Genomic DNA, 24186 nt, shown 5'->3' with positions numbered 1-24186 from the left:
TTCTCATGTTGTTCATTTTCAGCATTTTACTCAGTAATATCTATTTGAAATGAGTACCTTAGGAGAGGAAATCATCCTGATGCTAAGTATTGCTTCCATAGTTTTGTTAGCACAGCTCTCTGTCAGTCAGTCCAGGCCTATCTGTTTGCCAGCCCAGATCCACTATGTTCCTTCCAGTATCTTGCAGTTTATAACCAGGAAGGCTGGCCCATGTAGACACAGAGTCTGGTGGTGTCTTTAACCGCACCAACAAAGGGAGCAAGGAGCCTAAGGTGGGAATGTTTACTGCCCTGGTTTCTTCCCCAGGCAGTCATCTTGAGCTGACTAGTTTTTCAACAGCAGCTTCCTGTTTGGCTCCAGGATGCAGCATTTGCATGACTGTCCCTTACCAGGTCTGCTGGTTGTTTTAACTGCCATCTTCTTGGGACTTGGAGGAGTAATAGAAAAGCAGTCTCTGGCCCTGGATACTGTACTAATCCTTTCCTAATCTTCTCCCTTACCTTCAGCTGTGAAACATTCCTTTTGAAACTAAGCTCTTTATTTCCCAGATCTTGACTAGTACAGTGACAGTTTATATTTTATAAATTAATTTGGTTATTCAATAGTATAAAATGCATGTAGTTAATTTGCATAGACATTCTTGAATATGTTCTTATTAGTACACATACCCTTCCATTTATATAGTCAATAGGATTTTGACACAGATCTGAAATAGAAATAAATGGGAGTAGGATTTGCGCACCAGGAAAAGATGAATGAAGCTCTTGTGTTTGACCTCATAAAATCTCATTGAGGCTTAATGATAATTTTTTCATCGTTTAACACTAATTTGGTTTTGTTTTCTGATTTTTATGTCTAATTTTAAAATTAAAACTCTTAAAAAAACAACAACAAATAAAACCCCAACTCTGATACAGCCCAAAGCAAGAACAGAAAGAGTTATGTCTTTTTCTTTGAGCAGAACCATAGTGGTAAATTAACAGACACAAGAACTGGTTTTCAGTTCTTCCTAAAGTGGAGTGATTATTGGTATGAGCTGAGGCAGAGGCCTGGGGGCCTATCAGTTTATGCTTTTGCTTGCTATGGTTTCCCCTGAAGGTAATAATGATGCTGTCCTTGTGCTCCCCTTTGTTGAACTTCCACAGGGGAAAATGTGGCTTCTTCCTCAGACAGTCTTGATGAGCCAGCCTTTCTTAAGAGGACGTGAAATACCCATGTTGAACTGAGAGCATTTTTATTGTATTTATTAACTTTCAATTTTTAAAAAGTTGACAGGTAACACTATTTATTTACAACATGAAGTAAATGTACACATTATGATGGTTAAATCTAAATACTTCACAATGCATTTGCATTTTTCTAGAATGATTTTTAATTACCTTTATTAACATTTGTAAACATGAAAATTATACATATTAATAGAGTATGATGTTTTGATATATGTACATATGATATAATATGTAACAGTTATGTTTTAATGGCAAAACATTCAAAATTTTTCATGTAGTTTTTTTTTTAATATATATATTTAGTTGTCAATGGACTTACTTATTTGTTTATTTATATACAGTGCTGAGGATTGGTCCCAGGGCCTCACACATGCTAGGCAAGCATTCTACCACTGAGCCATAACTCCAGCCCCTCTTGTAGACTTTTTGAAATATATAGTACACAAATGTTGTTTGTAGTTACCCTGTTTCACAGTTGCACACTAGAACTTCTTATTCTTACTTAATTCTAACTTAGAGCTGTTGACCCACCCTACCCATCCCCACTTTCCAACTCTCCTAGCCTCTGCTAACCACCATCTGCTCTCAAAATTTCTGAGATCAACAGTTTTAGTCTACTTGTTTGTGATATCACATAGTACTTGTCTTTCTATGCCTGCCTTATTTCACTTCATATAATGATCTCCAGTTTTATGCATGATGTTGCAATTGACATGATGTTATTATATTTTTTAAAAGACAGAATGGTTTTCCTTTGTCTGTATAGACCACATTTAAAAGGAGCTGGGGGAAACTCCTGTAAATCCCCATTGCTGAGTTTAAATATGTACAAGTATAGAATTAGATAGCAAATCCTTAATGTTTAGAAGTCTGCATCTCTGAAACTAAAGTCAATTTACAATGTATGTTCAGCACATTATATTATGCAGTATTCTCTTATAAGGACTCACAGGAGACATTCTCAGTTTTCTATTCTAGGATTAGGTATGATTTTCCAGTCCCATTGGTTTTGTTGGATCAGTTGGATTTTGTTTTCTGCTACAGAGTCCATGTTCTACATGTCTTGGAGAGTTCATGGAACCTGCCCCACATGGGGAGGTGCCACACACTTTGGCACAGTTTTTTTCTCTTTCTGTGATTTTTCTCCTCATCAAATTCCCTCCCTTGTTTTTATGCTATTCTATTTTACCTGCTTTTCTCTAATGTGCTTTTCTAATATAAAAGAACTTTACTTTTTGTTAAAAGTAAAATGGAGGTGACCAAAAATAAGAATTATAAAAGCCCAAAGGTCCAGGAATAAATGACTTTCTCCCCTTCATGACTTCTGAGTACATCAGATGGGCTCAGAAAAAGAAGTTGTGGATATAATACAACTTTTTTTTTTAAAGAGAGAGAGAAGAGAGAGAATTTTTTAATATTTATTTTTCAGTGAACACAACATGTTTATTTTATTTTTATGTGGTGCTGAGGAGCGAACTCAGCGCCCCATGCATCCCAGGCGAGCGTGTTACCGCTTGAGCCACATCCCCAGCCCCCATAATACAACTTTTAACAACCAGGTAGAATAGGTACTAGGTTTTATTAATGTTCCCATTCAAATAATTATTTGATAAATTTGCTTTACTTTTCAAAGATTGATTTTAGGTTGAAATTTGATATTATAAATCATGTTTAGTCTGACACAAGTTTAAGTTTCCTTAACTGGGTTTTCAACTTAAATGCCAATCAAAGCCATACACTCAACATTTAAATTCATGCTGTTAATTCAATATGATGGATATTGCTTTGTTGAAATTCATCTCTCATGAGGATAGTACTGACTGCTCTTAAACACAGGTTTTTTGACTTCAGCATGATGTTGCCCAAGTGTAGTTACTTTTTTCCTGGGACCTATGTTCCCAAAGCTGGTCATAATGTTACTGCTGTTTACCGGTGAGGAGTCCTGCTTCCCCACATGTTGAAGTTTGAACATTAGAGAAGCACGCTGAGGCAAGCATATGAAGCAGGGTTTATTTAAAAAGGGGTAACACAGACTTCTCCCATGAGGGAGAAGGGGGCACAGCTGGTAACATGGTATTCCCAGAAGCGAGGTGTTCTGCCCTTTTTATATGTCCTAGGATTCCTTTGTTCTCCTGCTTTCCCCCCTTATCTTTCTTCTTCCTGTGTATGTGACTAGGACCAGGAACTGCATGGTGGGATGGTCAAAAGGTGGGAAACAGGTGGGCTGAAGGGGGAAGGGCAGGATGGAGTAGACAAGGACACATTAACAACCTTATGGTTCCCTGTAGGGAAGGGAAGTTCTTGGGACAGGTTACCTTGTCAACAGGTTGGAGCAGGGACAGGTTCTTGATAAAATCTCTCAGGGGACAGTCTCCAACTTCCCAGACTCACTCAAAATTGTCCTCCTAGATCCGTCCTGACTCAATTTACCTATCTACACTGACTGCCTGTCTAATTCTGGCTTCAATAACATTACTTGTCACCTGATTCAAATGTATGCTTTACCTTGAAATGGTTTTTCTCTTTTATCATCAGCACGTGGCGACTGTAGAAATTCTTGTGCCAGCACATTAGTAAACCCAGACTCAGTTGTGGATACTTAGATCTTTTAGTGGTTCTCTATGTGAGAAGGTGGTCATTATGCCAAACGGGTTTGTAGATATACTTATTGTTACCACTGTCGTTAAGTGACTTCTAACAAACAGTTCATTTCTGTTGCATCCCAGAAAAACTAGGAATTTGAATTCCCGACGTGTATCAAATTTAAAAAAAAAAAAAAGAATTCTGATTTTAGGTCTTAGACTCGCCCATCATCATGCTAAAGTAACATGAAAATAAGAAAATTTTAGCCATTTTATCCTGTTTAGTTTTGTTAGGAAGCACTTCCTGGCATTCTTACAGAATGGCGCATAAGGACAGGGATTATTTTATAGGAGGAAAAGAATCTACATCTGTTTGGTACGAAGGCTATTGTCGTTTTGGAGAATTTTTGTTCTTTACAGGGAGAAATGATCCTAATGATGCTATTACACTTAAGTCCTGCTGAAATTTTGGGTGGAAAAAAACTTGAAGTCTAGAATAAAATTTCCCCTTTTTCTTGAACTCTAAAGGCAAATTTTCTGCGAATTTGTCATTAAGTTATCATTCCTTGCAGTTTTACTCTTTTTCTCACCACTTATACTACTTGAGGACCCAGAATAATTCCATGTGTGTTTTCATTTCCTTGAAGAAAATTAAAGAAGGAAATTAAGTAAAAGAAATTGACTTTACTTAATCAGATTTTTTTCCACTTAAGCTAAAGTTGTTGATCCTGAAGACTGTTCCCATTTTTTTTTATTCTTCCATCAGCCAATCAGTCATTTGGATTGTTAAATCATAGCAATAATATAATTTAATTGTTTTAATAATGAGTAATTATTGTCAATTATTATGTTATAATCACAGTATCATCCTGATAATTTACTATATAATTCTTTCATATATATGAGAAATCTTATGATTCTAATTAGCACCTATTGATTACTGAATGCTTTTCCTTTGATCATCATCTTCTCAATAACTATAGAATATGAATTTAAAGTATCTCAGAATTGTGATAACAGAATTATCTTTTAATTGACAGAATCATGCAGACATTTGTTACACAGCAGTGGAAACAGAGCAAAGAAAAGTCCAATTGCCTACACAATAAAAAGCTATCAGAGAAGAAAGTGAAGTCTCCCCTGCATTTATTTTCTACCTTGCGCAGGTTGGTAATAGGCATCTTTGTTGTTGCCTTGTTAGATAATGAGCTTGTGATAGTCAGTTGTTATTCAGTTTAAAACATTCTTTTTATGATCTTGGCATCTGTTTATTTTCTTTATGAGTTCAAAGAAATGTCTACGTTACACCTGTTTCATAGAATGCTTAGATATTCACATATGTGTTTAGAGTTTTATTTCATGTTGATTATTTCATGTTGATTTTTTGTTTCCTAATCACATAACTCCTTATCCAAATCTTCCCTATTGGACTTTGGAGTAGGTAGGAAGGAGAAAAATTGTAGGATCTTCTTTAGCTTTTCAAGAAAAATGTGATTTATTTCCTGTGATCACCCACAGGTATCTTTATGTGATTTTTAAATGGGTAGGCTATACTTAAATGAGGTGGTAACTATGCACAACAGTGGGGTGCAGTTTGAGCATGGCAAGATTTCTCTCTCCATGGTCCCTTGAACCCATGAGTTTCCCTGTATTAATTGTTGTTTCATTTCAAAGGTCGCCAAGTTATCCTCCCCCTGGTTGTGGCAAAAGCAAATCCAAACTGAAATCTGAGCAAGATGGAATCTCCAAAACACACAAGCTACTGCGGAGGACTTGTTCCAGCTCAGTCAAGGCTGAGGACGTGTGTGCTGCAAAGTCCCACAGGACCTTTGGTCGCTCCCTGTCCAGCGACCCCAGGGCTGAGCAGGCAATGACAACGATTAAATCACACAAACTCTTGAACCGTCCCTGCACTGCAGCTGTGAAGCAAGAGGACTGCCTCACTCTAAAGTCCCATAAATTATTGACTCGTTCTTGTTCTGGAGACCCACGATGTGAGCACAACACCAACTTGAAGCCCCACAAACTGTTAAGTAGGTCTTACTCCAGCAATCTCCGAATGGAAGAGCTGTATGGACTGAAAAACCACAAATTGCTCAGCAAGTCTTACTCCAGCGTCCCCAAGTCATCCAAAACTGAGCTTTTCAAGGAACCTAATGCAGAGGGCAGGAGGCTCTCTCTTACCTCAGGGCTTATTGGTATCTTAACACCATCTTCATCTTCATCTTCCCAGCCTGCTGTGCGTAAATATTTTCATCTTTAGTTCTTAACTGTTAAGTAAGGGGCAGTGGAATTTTTCCTCCATAACATCTGGTGGAGGGAAGAACTGAGAATGGTGGATTTTATTTTAAAAATTTGTTATTTTCTTTTCTGTTTGGATGTTGTTCTTGCACCAGACATTTACAGCTGGTACCTGAAAAGTTAGTTTTAGTTCTGAAAAAAAAGCAATGTAGTTATTGATTTGAGGTCCATTTCAAATTCATGCCATACTAATGAATGCTACTAAAAGTGGAAGGAAGTCAGTTGAATTTCTGAAACCTTTCCTTTTAAGAAAGCCTATAATTTGAGTGTTTTATTAAGTATGTTTTGTTTGATCTCTGCTTTTTTCCACGTGGAACACCATATTTTAAGATGGGAACTTTTGCACATGAAGGATGCCACTGATAGTGAGAAGCAACATGGACAAGTATATATCCCAGAGCCTCTCTTGAAGATGATCTTAATGTTCACATTATATTAAAACTCTTCTGGTGGTCCTGGAGCCAGGAGATGACTACAGTAATAACTTAATTTCTTTAGGTGGTGCTTTAAACAAAATTTACCTCATTTATGACCATTAAAGCTCATTTTAGATAAAAAATTAGACTATATTATTTACATTCTCAAAACAGTCGGTTAAAAACTTTTGTTTGCTTTTTCTAGATAATGTTCACACATATGTTGGGAGATGCATGTTTAGCTATGACCAATAATATGAATACATCTAGCCATAAAGGAAGTTGATAAAAATAAGATACTATTTTCAGAAAGTTACTCTTCTGTAGACTTAGTTCTAAAATCAAACTATAAATTATGCTGTAAAGTTATAAATTTGTGTATGTTGATAATTTTCTGTGAACATCCTAAAAGCCCATTTATATTCAAAGATAAGTGTTGACAACATGGAGAAAGTGATGTTGAATAATTATATAGCTAAATATTTCCCATGGCAGTTTTTCCAAGAAAGATAATTTCAGATATTCTGTGAAAGAAATGTATAAATGTTCTTCTATATGGCTGTGTATATAGTTTAGTGATGTGCCACATTCAATAGCTGTTTAATATTTCCTTAGAGGAATAATTGTATCTGATTATAAAATAAGATTAAAATGTCCTAATTAGGAGCTATGAACTTTTGCTGAAAAGTAATAGAGACAATTTTTTTTGGTGTGTGTGTGTGTGTGTGGTGCTGGGGATTAAACCCATGGCCTTGTACATGCAAGGCAAGCACTCTATCAACTGAGGTATATCCCCAGCCCCTGAGGCAATTTTTTTTTTAATATTTTTTTTTTAGTTGTAGATGGCCCTAATACCTTTATTTTGTTTGTTTGTTTTAATGTGGTGCCAAGGATCAAACCAGTGCCTCACGTATGCTAGGCAAGTGCTCTACCACTGAGCCACAATCCTGGCTCAGCAATGGATTTTTGATCATGCAAACATCCCAGTCATTTTTAGTAGAAGATCAAAATTAATGCTACTATTTAGTTTAGGTAAAGATTGCAGTAGTAATGGCAGAAAGGATATTATAATAGAACAAAGAATTTATAAAATCTTGATTGCATAATCAATGACAGTATTTCATGTGATCTTCTAAAGATCACTTCCGTATTAAAAGAAAGCTAAAAGGTAAAAGGCTATAATTCATGCATTTTCCCAATTAAAAAATTACTTGGTTCTTTTACTTTGTTTTTTATAGCCAAATGGTGCAAAATGCATTCCAATACGAGACCGTGGCTTCCTAGTACAGGTATGAGTCAAGACTCTATCTGTTGTGGAAATATTTTAGTCCTTACTGGGCTTTCAAAACATTTATGAACACCACTGAATTATTTCTTTCTGTTGTTTTATTCAGACAATTGAGTTTGCTGAACAACGGATCCCTGTATTGAATGAGTACTGTGTGGTTTGTGATGAGCCACATGTATTTCAAAATGGCCCCATGCTTAGGGTAAGTTCTTGCTGGTAGAGTATCAGTATTGGCTTAGAATATAAATGAAAAATGTTGAAATGTAAAAATAAATAAGTAATGTACCTTATGTTAAATATTCTCTTGAGCAAATTAGTTAACATACTGAATGGTATAATTTACAAAAATGATTAGTATTATTTCTGAAGGGAGTCTGTGAAAGAGCAAGTAGTCTGGTATTGGGAAAATGTTTCTTATGTGTCTTTTATCTGTCTATCCATTTGTACTTATATCTATCCTGATGTTAAGTGTTAGATATTGTAGACTTAATAAATACTGTTTATAAGGTCAAATAACAAGGATACTTAGACAGTAATTATTAAAAATTCTACAATTTAAGATGCTTACTTTGAGGAGACTATATGCCCTATGTTGGTTAGGAGAGGTACACAGTAGCAGTAGGAGAATCAAAAGAATGATTTCCAAAAATTGCCAACTTGACACACTTGGGACATTATCAAGGGAACACGGTAGTAATGATCACTGTACATATGTGCATTTTGGAGGAGAATTGTTCAGTTTAAAAATTTTTTTCCATTTTTTTCTGATAAACTTCATATAACATTTAAATCACTGAAGTATACAATTAAGTGGTTTTAAATGTATTCATGATGTTGTGCAACAATCAATACCAATTCCTGGACATTTCTTTACCATAACTATTAGCTGTCATTCTCTCCCCTCATTCCATGGCAACTACTAATCTACTTTTTGTTACTTTTTGATATTTGGTATAAATGTAGTCATAAAATATGTGACCTTTCATCTTGGGCTTCTTTCACTTAGTATCATGATTTCACTTTTCATTCTTGTAGCATGCCTCAGTACACTTCACTCCTTTTTATGGCAGAATATTCCATTATGGATATACCATATTTGATTATTCATTCATCAGTTGATGGAATTGCTGAGACATGTTAAATTGTAATTAATGTGTGTGTATGGTGGGGTACTTTAGCTCAAACTCAGGTTTGCACATGGTAGGCAAGCACTCTAGCGGTAGGCTGTATCCCTAGCCATTTTTATTTTGAGACAGTGTCTTCCTAACTTGCCCAAGCTGGTCTTGAACCTGTGATCCTCCTTCCTCAGTGCGCCTAGTAGCTGGAATTACAGATATGCACTACCACCCTGGGCTTGTTTAACTTTTTGTGGAATGGATACGCTGTATCATTTTATATTCCCAGTAGCAATGTACGACATTTCAGTTTCTCCACTTCTGGTTATTCTCTTTTTAAAAAATCACAGTCATCTTAGTGGTGTAAAGCAGTAGTACATTGTAGTTCTGACAAGCACTTCTCTAAGAACTAATGATTTTTTCTTGTGCTTAGTGACCATTTGTATGACTTTATAGAGAAATGTGTATTCAAATTCTTTTTCCCATTTTTAAATTGGATTATTTTTATTTTTATTGGTGAGTGCTGAGTTCTTTATATATTCTGAATTCTAAATTTTTATTGTTAGATCTTTATCATGTATATGATTTGAAAATATTTTCTCATGCTCCATGGGCTATCCTTTCATTTTCTTGGTAGTGTCTTTTGACACAGATTTTTATATTTTGAGAGTGTCTAATGTATCACAGTTTTTCTTTAGTTATATGGGTTTCTAATAGTATGTCTAAGGAACCATTGCACAGCTCAAAGTCACAGAATTTACAGTTAATATTTTATTCTAAGGTTTTTATGTATAAGTCACTGATCCTTTTTGAGTTAATTTTCAGTATGTGGTGTGAGGCTGGGGTTCAGATTCATTCTTGCAGGTAGATAATCAAATGTTCCTTTTCCTATTTGTTGAAGAGACTGCTTCTGTACTGAATGATCTTGGCACCCTTGTTGAAAATGTTTGAACTTAGATGTACTGGTTTATTTCTGGACTCTCGATTATGTTTTCACTGGTTTTTATATCTAAGACTGTACTACTCTGTCTTGATTAATGTAGCTTTGTAGTAATATTGAAATCCAGAAGTATAAATTCTTTTTGATCTCCACTAATAGGATTGTTTTGACTGTTTGGGGTCCTTTGCGGTTACATTATTTACTTTTTTTTGTAATATTTTTGTCTCTTTTCTGGTTGAGATATGTCAGATGTGTATTAATTCTTTTAAATATATGGTAGCATATTTATATGAGTAGAGTTGTTTTTAGTATTTGTCTGTTTTTTACATATAGCAATACTAATGTCTATTTTATTCTGCTGCCCTTCCTATTCCCCTTCCCCTAGTATTTGTTGTCTTCTTTTTTTTTTTTTGTTTTTTGTTTTTTGGTTTTTTTTTTGACAAAGATACTGTTGATTTGTCTTCTTCTTTAAAAAATATTTTTAGTTGTAGGTGGACACAATACCTTTAATTAATTAATTTTTTTTTTTTTTAATGTGGTACTGAGGATTGAACCCAGTGCTTCACACATGTTAGGCAAGCCTCTACCACTGAGCTACAACCCCAGCCCTCTTATTATCTTCTTGATATCAGTGGAGTTTTTGTGGTATTCTTTGCTTGATTCTTGATGATGAAGATTTGTCATTTCTGTGTTAGTTAGCTTTCTATCCATCACTATAAGAAAATATCTGAAATAATCAAACTATAAAAAGAACAGGATTATTTTGGCTGAGCTTTGGATGTCTCAGCTGGCCCCAAGGATTTGGCCCTAGGTTGGGGCAACCCATCATGCCAATAGCATGTGGTAGGGCAAAACTAGTCACCTCATTGCCAGGAAGCAAGAGAGAATGAGAGAGAGAGAGAGAGAAAAATAAGAAAATACATAAAGAACTCCGTTTGTTTCCCGTGGGAAGTCTCTTCCAATGATGCACTCTCCATTTTGATCTGAGGATATTTTAATTTCTCCTTAATTGTTTGAATGATAATTGTGCTGGACATAAGATTCTTGGTTGATAGGTCCTCTGCACTGTGAGCAGATTTGAAGTGCTCCTCTCTATAGTACTTTGAATTTGTCATCCTACTGCCATCTGGTGATCACCATCTCTAGTGAGAAATGATTTTGTTAAATTGAGGATCCCTTATGTGTATTGAGTTACTTCTCTCACTGCTTTTGGGATCTGTTATTTGTCTTTGGTTTTTAGCATATTTCACCATATTTTGAGTTCCTTGGATTTCTTGGCATTTTTCATTAATTTGAGGGTTTTTTTTTTAATTTGTTTTAAATAACACCATGTATCTTCAGATATTCTTTCTGCATCTTTTCTCTCCTCTTGCCTTCTGGGACTCCCAAATCTGTAATTTTATATGTGGTAGTGTCCATTAGGTCTTTTAGGGTTTATTTACTTTTCTTAATGATTTTTTATTGCTGTTAGTTTCTAATACCTGACCTACCTTCAAGTACATGATCCTTCTTTCTGCCTACTTAGGTTGGCTTTTAAGTCTTTCCATAATTTTTTTTCTTTCTCTTCATTTTAGTTACTGTGCTCTCTGGCTCAAGAATTTCTTTGTGGTTTTGTTTTGGTGAATTCTATGTGTTGCTACTCTGTGGGGATATTGTCTGTCCTTTTTTTTTTCTAAATTAATTAATAAATTCTTTTTTTTTTGTTTGTTTCCTTTAGCTCTTTGATCCTTTCATAAATAGCTAATATAAAGTGTTAGCATAGTAAGTTAAATATCTATGCTTTCTCTGTTACCCTTTTTTTCTTCTTTTAAATATTTATTTTAGTTGTCAGTGGACCTTTACTTATTTATATGTATTGGTGAGAATCAAATATAGTGCCTCACACATGCGAAGCAAGCACTCTACCACTGAGGTATGACCCCAGCCCTACCCTTTCTCTTGATTACCTTTTTCCTATATGTTACTTTCTTATTTCTTTGCATTTGTCATTATTTTTTTATCAAAAACACGACATTTTGAATATGATAATAGAGCTACTTTCGAATCAGATCTCTGCTGTCCTAAGGATTTATTTTGTTGTAATTTCTTGTGTAATTTTTTTTTCCAAATTATTTATGGTCTTGTTTGGCCCTTCAAGTTTTGTTCATTTAGTGGTCAGCTAATTATTGAAGCACACCAAAAACCTCTTTCAGTTATTGTCAAGGGGCTCTGTGGGTAATGTCAGGGTATGCATGAGATTCTAGTCCAGTGATTCTCAATATGTTTGAGTGTGTCTGTCACTTACTTGAGGAATGGAAATCCTGCTGAAACAAAGTCACTTGAGAAACCTGACAGTCTATATTTTTGTGTATCTTCCTTGCTGTGGCTTTTAGACTGCTCTTAATAACTAAGGCTTTTATTTTCTAAATGAAGTTAATAACACTCAGTGATCATTTGGTCACAGTTTGAGGCATGCCCATGAAAACCTGTGAGAAACTGAGCAGGGGATAAACCAGAGTATTCCCATTTTATCTTCTAAGTATGAAGTAGGTAGATCTTCTTGTATTTAGGTCTCACTTTTGAACGGTGAATGAAAAAGTGCATCCTACTAACACCTTCTCTCCCCTCCAATTTATGGAACTTATAATTTCAGATTCTGAAACAGAAGCTCAATAATCATGCCCAGAAACTTTTAGTTCAAAAACATGATTTTTAAACATACCTAACTGAATTTTGAGTAGACATTGATTTTAATGCTCAAACAATATCTTTTTTGTATGAAACAAATAGGGACTCTGTTAGGCCTCTTTGCCTTCCTGAGGATCTGCCTCGGTCCCTGTGGTGTTTCTCTCTCTCTCAGGGGACAGTAAACCTTTCCCCACACTGAATGTGTTTCTTGATTTAAAAAAAAAAAAATTTCAAAGTGTTGACTAGTGTACTAAAAATACAGAGAGTTCAAGGCTTATGGGTTTGTGGTTCTTAAACTTTTATATAAACACCAGTTTTAAATCAGGAATTTATATTTAAATTGATTTTTTTGTAAGAAAGATTGTAGCAGTAAATTGAGTTTTGAAAAACTGTGGATACAAAAATAAAAATGCTGCAAAATGTAATTCAAAGAATTGCAAAATGTAATTCTTTTATGAAATGCTTATCTTTGTGTACACATTGAGTTAAAGCTGCTGCAGAGATGGCTTGTCTAGTTTCTTATATTAACACTTAAACAGCTCTTTATGCCTCAAGGAGATTTTATACATACCTTATCTCACTTAGTCCTCTTATCAACTCAGGCAGCTAGATGTTATTTTTCTTCTCACTTTACAGTTAGAAAAACAGATAAACACATGTGCTTCAAGTGGACAAGGTTCCACTTCTGTGTGTTTTATATATTGAACTTACACAAAATACTGTTTGAACAAAAAGACGATAGCAGAAATGTTTGAAAACCATTCCTGATACTATATTTATCTCTATTCATAAATACATAGCTAAATTCTCTAGAGTTGCATCATTTCTCTTCAGTAAAGGATAATTTAAATTCTTTGAAAATACAACTTTTCTAAAAGTACAGTTAGATTCTGAAATATTCATTAGGGCTCAAGAAACTTTTTGAAACATTTTTTTATTGCATTTAAATTGCTCTGATTCAAATGAAAAATTGCATCCTACTAACACCCTCTCTCCCCTCCAATTTGTGGAACTTATAATTTCAGATTCTGAAATTATAAGCTAAATAATTAGAAGCTAAATAATCATGCCCAGAAACTTGTAGTTCAAAAACATGATTTTTAAACATGGCTAACTGAAACCTTTTAAAATAAATTATATTTTAGGGACATAAATAAAATTCCCTGTGCTTCTAAATGGTACATAATGAATATTGTGTAGTAAATATATTATGTTTATGTTGACAGTGGAGGGATTTGCCATGGTTTTGTTGTCTAAATTATATGGATTAATTGTTTCAAGACAATATAATAATACATTAATAGCAAATTATACTTTACAAATTCAAACTAGTAGATATATGGTAAACTAAAAAAATGAATTAGTAAATAATAACACACACTTGGTTACATGTAGGCATAAATAAATTTGTATGAAAGTATTGTAATAAAACTCATCATTACACTTACCTGGTAATAGTTTTTTAGTGATGGTGCTGTTTTGAATTAGGACTAGTGCTTTCTGTGTAAATAATTTCAGTGGAGGTATGAAGGTTGGTGTGGTGGTCAGAGGGTAATCGTTTCAAGGCAGAGAAGGCCTGTCCACAGTGTAAGTACTTAAGTTTCACTAAGGAAAAATGATTCAGTTTTTCATCCTTGAACAGGATTTTCTGGGAACAGACATCTAATCTTGATCACCTAGTGTTGTTTGAGAATTTTCGTTTCGTGTGCCATCTTGTGTTGACATTTTGAACTCTCAAATGTGAATAAACAAGAAAGTATTGCTACTATTAAAAAAGTAAATAAATATGGGAATATTCCTTTGAAAAATAAAGTAATTTTCTTGAACTTGAATATTTCTTGAACTTTCTAATCCAAGTAAGTAAAACATATAGAACTGCTAATTAAAATTTCAAGACATGTTTACTATAATAAATAATAAATAAATTAATGACAACTTTATTATCTCTGTAGTTGGCTATATTAAAAAGATGGAAAGAAATTTATTTTCATAAGAATGTGATGTATACTTCTACCTTCAGCAGGTTTTCTAGTATGCCTAATTTTTGCCTGATCACCTCTTTCCAATTTATAGTAACAGGATATTACAAAAAATGAGCTTTACACATTTGGGTCTGGGAAGGAGTGCTACTTCCAAACAAAAACATACAAAAAAGAACAGGAATGTCCATAATGTGATAACGTCATCATTTTATTATAAGATTGCAGCTTCATTACTTCAAATAATGGACCGATTGGCAAGTTTATGTGATTTGGAGCTATAGAGGTTAGAACATAAGCAGGTCTCTGAGGGGATTAAATAGATGAAAGCATTATAGGAAGCCCTGAAAAGTAAAGAATAGGGATGTCTTAGTGAAATTGCTAAAAATCATAAGAGACCAAGTCCGAATACTTTTGAATACCCAGGATTGGCAATAATGTGTTATGACAGAGATATGTAAAACCAACTGTGTCTATTAAAATTTCCCCATGTCCTTGAAATTTTTTTGTGTTAACTTTATTTTTTTAAGAGTAACTGTCACAGCCTTCTTTTTTAATTTTTTTTTTTTTTTGTAGTTGTAGATGGACAGAATGCCTTTGTTTATTTTTATGTGATGCTAAGGATCAAACCCAGTGCCTTACACATGCTAGGCAAGTGCTATGACTCTGAGCTACAGCCTCCGCCCTTGTGTTAACTTTTTAAAAATTAACTATAAATCTACTATAGTGATGTATTATATTTCAGTAAAAGAAATAATTTGATACTGAAGTTTCTATTGTTATATTCCCTGGAATGTATGTGTGTACATATTTATATACACATGTATTATCATATATACATATATATTTAGACATATATTTTGATGATCACAAAGTATAGTTGATTGTCCAATGTTCAAAAGAAACTAATCATTATTCATGTTACTAAATAAGCATTACCTTGATATTCATTTTGAGGATTGAAGAATTTTAGTCATAAAAACAGAGATGGATTTTTTGACAGAAGTGTTATTCAAAATGAAGAACCTTTCTTGTCACCATTTCCCCCTCAGTGAATTTTGGGTAGTTGGTACATGAATAAATTTCTGGAGCTCTTTATGATATTCAAGGTTCTTATTTCCCTGGAACTTTTGCTTGTATATATTTTTGTTATATTCAGATATCAATATACATTTGAGGTAAAGTAAATAATCAGGAATGATCAGTGCTGTTACTTTCAATCAGAGTATGTGCTTTGCCTCATGAAGTGAACAAAAGAAATAGCCTAATGTCCTTGGGAGAAATTGAGGTTGTAATATACGCACATAGCTGTACATACACTGGCAAAATAGAAGATTAAGTTACACATTGAAGTTGAGCAGAAAGAAGTGGAATGGAAGAGCCTGCTGTATGTATATCCATATATATATATGGCAATGTGTAGAGCTTGTGTCTGGAGACCTTTTTCAAATTAATTTCCTCCCACAGTCCCGATATTTCTGAAATGGAACCAGACTGCACTTTTAAGGCTGACAAGGGAAATATATCAATTCCATTTTCCTCTAACATTCTCTTTATGGGAGAGTCAATCAGAAATGTTTGTGATTGTTCAGCCCTTCTATCCGTAAAGCCACACATACCGGCTCATTCTCAACAGAGATGTTCAGAGTGGCACCATACTTGCCCACTAGCTAAGCAAAAGACTAAGCCGTCCTCTAAAAGCAGTGAGCACAGGAACAGTGGCACTAACAAATGTCTTTTGTCTGCTGTGGAGAGGCACCATGGATTGCATCCTGTTAGGCTTCATCAGCTACCTAATGCAGTGTAACCAGGGAGATAAGATAAATCAAAGAGATGACACTATATTAGATTTGAAAGATGAGCACTTTTCCAAAGTAATTGCAGAATGCATATTTCAGTGCTGTTGACTTCAGGAGGTTATTGAAGTCCAGAGTCTTTGCAACAAAACCAATCTTTCAAGAGCTGGGTAACAAGTAAGCAGAGTCATGCTTATTTCTTGCAAACAAATTTCTTAGGAAAAAGGAGTTCTCCATTGTATATCTGTCTTATAGAGCTTTTGTGTATAATCTTGTTTTTATTTTATCATCTTAACGTTAGTATTTATTTTTTTTTTAAATGCATTTCATGGGGCTGTGGCTGTGGCTCAGTGGTAGTGCACTTGACTGGCATGTGTGAGGCACTGGGTTTGAGTCTCAGACCTATCAACAACACACACACACACACACACACACACACACACATGCATTCATGAGTCAAATATGAATTTTGTAAGAGATACAGACTTTGCTTTTTAATATATTTTCATTTATTGCTGAATTGTTCGAAGTGAAAGTGACTACAACTAATTGAAATTGATCATTTTTTATCATCTTTACAATTCTTTATTAGTAAAAGATTCTACTAATTGTTACCTAAATTTAAGAATGTATTTTTTTAAAAAAACAAAACATTATGGATTTTTTTAACATTCCATTTATTATGTAGACAGTCATTAATCTAATTTTAAAATTGAGAAATGGAAAGTAGTGTAATCAATTCCCATTTCTTTTTTAGCCTACTGTATGTGAACGAGAACTGTGTGTATTTGCTTTTCAAACCCTGGGAGTGATGAATGAAGCTGCTGATGAAATAGCAACTGGAGCTCAGGTACTAACTGATACTAATCGTTCCTTCTTTTGATTCAAAAATTTTGTTGTAGTCCAATAGTTATCTTCATTCTGCTTGCTTTTTGTGGGAAATTTTCAAGAGCTTCTTGTTGAAGGCAAACTGGCACTTGATATTTTTTAGATGAAGACTAAATTTTCTCTTTTCATCTTGTGTGTTTTTGACATTTTGCAGTTGCCAAGGGGAGAAATTAATTTAAAGTATTATTGTAATCTACTTTAATTACCAAATTTCTTTAAAGTATTATTGTAATTCTTGCAGGGTGAAATTGAGTTACTGAAATGTTTGCACATGTTTTGTGTGAAACACATTTGTAGAGTTATACTGCCATAAACTGGAAATCTGTTTATTTTTAAAACTGAACTTAAAAGATAATGGGAAGAATACAAAATAAAAGGAGAGCGTTTGATTGTCGTGTTTCTGCTCTCCTCTATAGATTTGTTTTGTTTAAGATGGAAAAATGTACCCTGTTCATGGATAGGCAGAACTAACATCATCAAAATGGCGATATTACCCAAAGTTCTCTATAGGTTTAATGCGATGCCAATCAAAATACCAACGGCATTTCTTGTAGAAATAGACAAAGCAATCATGAAATTCATATGGAAAAACAAAAGACCCAGAATAGCAAAAGCAATTCTAAGCAGGAAGTGTGAATCTGGAGGTATAGCGATACCAGAGGTCAAACTGTACTACAAAGAAATAGTAACAAAAACAGCATGGTACTGGTACCAAAACAGGCGGGTGGACCAATGGTACAGAATAGAAGACACAGAGACTAATCCACAAAGTTACAACTATCTTATATTTGATAAAGGGGCTAAAAGCATGCAATGGAGGAAGGATAGCATCTTCAACAAATGGTGCTGGGAAAATTGGAAATCCATATGCAACAAAATGAAATTGAATCCCTTTCTCTCGCCATCCACAAAAATTAACTCAAAATGGATCAGGGAGCTAGATATCAAATCAGAGACACTGCATCTGATAGAAGAAAAAGTTGGCTACGATCTACAAATTGTGGGGTCGGGCTCCAAATTCCTTAATAGGACACCCATAGCCCAAGAGTTAACAACCAGAATAAACAAATGGGACTTACTTAAACTAAAAAGTTTTTTCTCAGCAAGAGAAACAATAAAAGAGGTAAATAGAGAGCCTACATCCTGGGAACAAATCTTTACCCCCCACACCTCCGATAGAGCCCTAATATCCAGAATGTACAAAGAACTCAAAAAATTAAACAATAAGATAACAAATAACCCAATTAACAAATGGGCCAAGGACCTCAACAGACACTTCTCAGAGGAGGACATACAATCAATCAACAAGTTCATGAAAAAATGCTCACCATCTCTAGCAATCAGAGAAATGCAAATCAAAACCACCCTAAGATACCATCTCACTCCAGTAAGATTGGCGGCCATTATGAAGTCAAACAACAACAAGTGTTGGCGGGGATGTGGGGAAAAAGGTACACTTGTACACTGCTGGTGGGGCTGCAAAATGGTGAGGCCAATTTGGAAAGCAGTATGGAGATTCCTGGGAAAGCTGGGAATGGAACCACCATTTGACCCAGCTATTGCACTTCTCGGACTATTCCCTGAGGACCTTAAAAGAGCGCACTATAGGGATACGGCTGCATCAATGATTATAGCGGCACAATTCACAATAGCTAGACTGTGGAACCAACCTAGATGCCCTTCAATAGATGAATGGATAAAAAAAATGTGGCATCTATACACAATGGAATATTATGCAGCACTAAGAAATGACAAAATCATAGAATTTGCAGGGAAATGGATGGCATTAGAGCAGATTATGCTAAATGAAGCTAGCCAAGCCCTAAAAAACAAATGCCAAATGTCTGCTTTGATATAAAGAGAACAACTAAGAACAGAACAGGAAGGAAGAGCATGTGGAAAAGACTACAGTAAACAAAGATGAATGGGGGGAGAGAAATGGAGAGAGAAGGGAAAGCATATGGAAATGGTAGGAGACCTTCAAGGATACATAAAATTATAAGAGGCTATGAGGGGCAAGGGGGAGGGGAAAAAAAAGGGAGAGAATTGAACAACAGCAGGGGAGATAGAGAGGGAAGATGGGAGGGGAGGGGAGGGGAGGGGGGATAGTAGGGGTTAGGAAAGGTAGCAGAATACAACAGACACTAATATGGCATTATGTAAAAATGTGAATATGTAACAGATGTGATTCTGCAATCTATATTTGGGGTGAAAATGGGAGTTCAAAACACAATTTGAGTCTAATGTATGAAAGATGATATATCATGAGCTATGTAATGCTTTAAATAATCAATAAAAAATTAAAAAAAAAAAGGAGAGCGTTTGTTTTCAAGAAGGATATGAGAGATAGGAAGAAAAATATAAAAACAATTAAAGGAACAACTTGGAAGTAAAGAAGCAAGCTGTTTCTAGAAAGGAAAAGAATAAGTCATAAGGATGCCAAAATGTATTATTACTTCATGCAACTTCATGAAAATTTCAGTTGTCTTTTTTTTTTTCATGTATATTGTAACTAAATTACCAATTCATGTATGAGAAGAAATTGAAAACATTAAGAATTAATAAATGTTAATTAAGAGAGGTTAGGCCAACTCTTAAATCTTATTATGAAGTGCTGTAAAATTTAAATAAAATACAGTATTATTGGCAAAGAAAAGAATGTTAGATTATCCCCAAACCCAGTCATTATAAGTACATTTAATATATGTTAAAAGAGGGATCACATCTTCTTTTTATGAAGAATTATGTAGTAAGTGAAGTAAACACACTGGACCAACAATATGGGAGAAAATCTGTTTGACTCTTTCTTATTCTATTTATGAAATCATATTCCAAATAACTTAGAATGTTTGGAAAAATGATATGCATACTAGAGGAATGTAGCATGCCTGCCTGAGTCGGTGTATTAGGCTTGTGCATTTATGCTGTTTTTGGAAATCCTAAAGGAAATACCATACTTTTTCATGTTATGTGCTTCACTGGAAGAAATTATGAACATTAAGAAAGAAGTATCCAGAGCTGGGTGTGGTGGCACATGCCTGTAATTCCAGCGGCTCAGGAGGCTGAGGCAGGAGGATCACGAGTTCAAAGCCAGTCTCAGCAAGAGCAAGGTTCTGTCATGCTGTCAGTTACACCCTGTCTCTAATTAAAATACAAAATAGGGATGGGAATGTGGCTTAGTGGTTGAGTACCCCTGAGTTCAACTCTGGTTCCTACCCCACCCTCCAAATAATGCCCATAATCTCAGCTGCTCAGGAGAGAATGAGGCAGGAAGATCCTGAGTTCAAAGTCAGCCTCAGCAACTTAAGTCCTAACAACTCAACAAGACCCTGTCTCTAAGTAAAAAAAAAAAAAAAAAAAAAAAAAGCTGGGGATGTGGCTCAGTGGTTAAACACGCCTGGGTTCAATCTACAATTACCCCCCCCCCCACCCTCAAAAAAAGTATGAAAAAGCTCTTTCCTTATAAAAACATGATTATATAAAAGTTGAAATTTTTTTGAGAAGAAAAACACAGGGCCATAAGAGTTGAATAGAAAATGAACATGAATTCACAAAAGGGATGTATAATTAGTAATGAAACATGAGAAAAAATTCAGCTTCATTAAAAATCGACAGGAAGCTGTTGTAAAGGGAATTACCAATCTTTCATTTATGAACTTCACAGGGATGGGTGGGAAGAATATTATTGCAGCATATACTCGATTAAGTATGGGATGTTTCCTGCACAGGTGACCCTGTACTAGGTGATTCCGAGTAGATAATTAACATTGATAGCGTAAGCACCTAGCCCTTTCACAGCTTAGCCAAACTATGATGCTGTACTTAATGAAACACTAAGGATTATATTTTTTAATATAATCAAACATAAATGAAAAATACTACCACAGTAGAACAATGATCTTATATATTATGAAAAAAAAAAGATTTCATAATTAAAATAAATATTATAAATACAGCTTGATATTTCCCCTATAGCTCCCATGTACTGTTTCACATATTAAAGACTCCAAGAATCCTTAAAAGATATTTTAATTTTAATACTGACAAACCTTTAACTAGTGGGGTGTATGAAAAAATATTTATATCATAGATTTACACGTGTTTATGTGCATAGTTACTAAAAATATTTGGTAGCTCATGACTGTAATCCTAGTGACTTAGGAGGCTGAGCCAGAGGATCTCAAGTTCAAAACTAATCTAGACAACTTAGCAAGACCCTGTCTCAAAATAAAAATAAAAATCTCAGTGGTAAAACACCTCTGGGTTCAATCCTTAGTAGGAAACAAAACAACAACAACAACAACAACAAAAAAACCTGAAGACCTCAAATAATCACTTAAAATTTGTATATTTTGCAAGATGTAACAGTTCCCTCAAATAAAACAATTAAAAACTAGAAATAGTAAGTTATTAATTAAAGGGAAATTAAATCATGCTAAAATTAGGGTGGTTAAACAAAACAATAGGTGACACTTTCCTCATCATTATATTTCTAAAAATAATGGTTTTTAAATAGAAGTGGATTTTAAAATATCTAGTGGTAGTTAGAAAACTTAAGTGTTTGATCAAATCAATTGATTGATTTTTTCTACATATTAATATTCAAGATAAATTAGTTATTCTATTTACTACTATAGTTTAAAAAGAAAAAAAAAATCACACACAAAAAAACTGTCTCATTCTCATTGCATCTGTTGACTCCTGCAGTTGATGGTGCTCTCTCTTAGGAGTTCTAGGAGACATGGAGATGCTCCTCACCACTGCAGGAGCCTGGGCTGGGACAACAAGTGTCCATGCAACTACCATCCCAGGCCTCCAAATCCTACTCTACTTCAACAGTTTTTTGTTCTTTGTTTGGAATAATGTGTCAGAAACATCTAATGTTACATATCTGTTTTTTGAATGAGTTTTGTGGGTGTATATGTCTGTGTACTTGTGCAGGGTTGCTAACTAGTTTAGGTCACTGGAAATTCTGAATGTTATGATGAATGGGTATATTCTGTGAGTACATGAGACAACAACAGTGAACACAACTGATATTAGGTCACAACATCCCTCCTAGAAACATGAGAATTAGAAATTGTCCATATCCTATTATGCATTTTCAAGACACCTGTTTAAAACTCTAGAAATGGCTTTCCTTTCTTATGTCTGTGTTTAGGTGTGTCTGTTCAGGTCAATGTTCTTCATTTAGCTAGTATCAGTTTTCTATATCCAGTTACTGGAAATATAGTATATTGTTTGGGGAACTATGGAGGGGAGCCAGCTTAGCTACTGTGTAGTACTGCCTCTTAGTAAATTATGCAAATGGATCATGGATAATATAGGAATAAAGCAAATCAAAAGTCATTAGTAGACATTGACAGAGTAGGAAGAACCTTGATGATGTCAGGCATTTTGCTGTTCTTGGAGCATGCCAGACTTCCTGTTTTGTGTGGCTTCCTTTAGCTGGAACAATTTCTCTCCAGATAGTGGCATTTTTTTCCATCCTGACCTCGAAAGACAGCACTCCCTTCTGCATTGTTCTTAAATACCTATTTTATTTTTATTGTTTTTAAAAGTACCAGAAATTTTATTGAAGCATATATTCTTTTAACTGAGTTTTTAATATGCATCTTCTCCTTTAGACTGTACACACCACCTGCTTATGGAATAGTCTTTTTTTTTCTCATTGTCTTTACCTTGAACAAGGCTAGCAGATAATATGTACTCATAATCATAACAAAGGCTTATTAAAATATGAGTAATTAGAAATGGCACATTTTTTATTTTAAATTGAGAGTTACAGTTTGGCAAAATTTGGTTAAAGTCAGGAGTTGCAGGTGTGAGAGATAGGTAGTAGTCCTTCCTGGGCTTTCTGATGAACTCATGCTACCAGTGAGAGGGAGAAGCAGTGGCAAAACACTTGCAGAAACCTCAAGGAAAGTAACTGTCTCGTGGGTGTGTTTTAAGGTGGTAGATCTGCTGGTGTCCATGTGTAGATCTGCATTGGAATCTCCTAGAAAAGTTGTCATTTTCGAGCCATATCCTTCTGTGGTAGATCCTAATGATCCTCAGATGCTGGCCTTCAACCCCAGGGTAAGTAGGCATCATAACACGTCAAGAACTCTGGTAACAGTAAAAGAGATGTTCTCTTTCTCTCTGAATGTCCTATGTTATCAAGCAGATCCACAATTTCTTAAAGTTCATTGAAGTGTTTTGGGGGAGGATTCTGATTTTATGTAACCTAGGCCTTAAAATTTTATTTATTTATTTAACGTTAATTCCTTTATTCCCTTTCTCCTCTCCCTTTTCAGTTATCTGAAGGTTATTGGAAGCTATCTAATGCCACTTCATACTGATATTGTTGACATTTCTTAAGAAAAACATTTTTTAAATATTTTGGGAAATAGGCAGAATCCTTCTGAAATAAAATTTTCAAATTGCATGAGGACTAAAATTACTAGTTAGTATTATTATTCATTTTATAGAAACAGCTACATAATATTTCCCTGGAAGAACTTGCTTTTGTTTTGAAGTGGCAGCAGTGCCCATATTTACCTTATGCTTACAAATGAATTATCAGAGGAGTCACATACGCCCTGTCCTGTATTCTTTTTGGTAACAATATTCCAATCAAATGAAAATAAGAAGCCAGGCATGGTGGTGCACACCTATAATCCCAGCAGCTCTGAAGGCTGAGGCAGCCTCAGCAACTCAGTGAGACCCTGTCTCTATAATACAAAATAGGACTGGAGATGTGGTTCAGTGGTTAAGTGCCCCTGAGTTCAATCCCCAGTATGAAAAGAAAAGAAAAGAAAAAAGAAAATAAGTTGAGATTTGAAGTGGATTTTTATGTTTTAGAAGGATTCTGTGCTTACTTTATTGCCTGTTGTTTTAGTGGTGAAAGCATGATTCGAGAATTCCATGTCTGCTTTTGTATTTTGAAAACCTAACCAATAAGCTAAATATGATTTTCTATCCTTGTATACAGAATTGCATTGTT

At 34.7% G+C, this 24186-nt stretch overlaps 1 protein-coding gene across 4 annotated transcripts in view; it reads left to right on the top strand.

Annotated features, from left to right (window-relative positions):
• Nucleotides 1-24186, top strand: part of PARP8 (poly(ADP-ribose) polymerase family member 8) — a 177247-nt gene that overhangs the window by 133322 nt on the left and 19739 nt on the right. For 3 of the 4 annotated variants that reach the window (XM_081280686.1, XM_081280687.1, XM_081280684.1), the window contains 6 exons: nt 4852-4977; nt 5486-6050; nt 7767-7817; nt 7923-8018; nt 17071-17163; nt 23154-23279. In XM_081280686.1, the coding sequence (XP_081136812.1) occupies nt 4852-4977; nt 5486-6050; nt 7767-7817; nt 7923-8018; nt 17071-17163; nt 23154-23279 (1057 nt within the window). The remainder of the gene's footprint in view (nt 1-4851; nt 4978-5485; nt 6051-7766; nt 7818-7922; nt 8019-17070; nt 17164-23153; nt 23280-24186) is intronic. The other variant, XM_081280685.1, reaches the window with a different exon arrangement.

Source organism: Spermophilus citellus, assembly GCF_964194105.1.
Source record: "Spermophilus citellus genome assembly, chromosome: 1".
Taxonomy (NCBI): domain Eukaryota; kingdom Metazoa; phylum Chordata; class Mammalia; order Rodentia; family Sciuridae; genus Spermophilus; species Spermophilus citellus.
The sequence above is the reverse complement of the archived record's forward strand: the minus strand, read 5'-3'. Positions and strand labels throughout refer to the sequence as shown.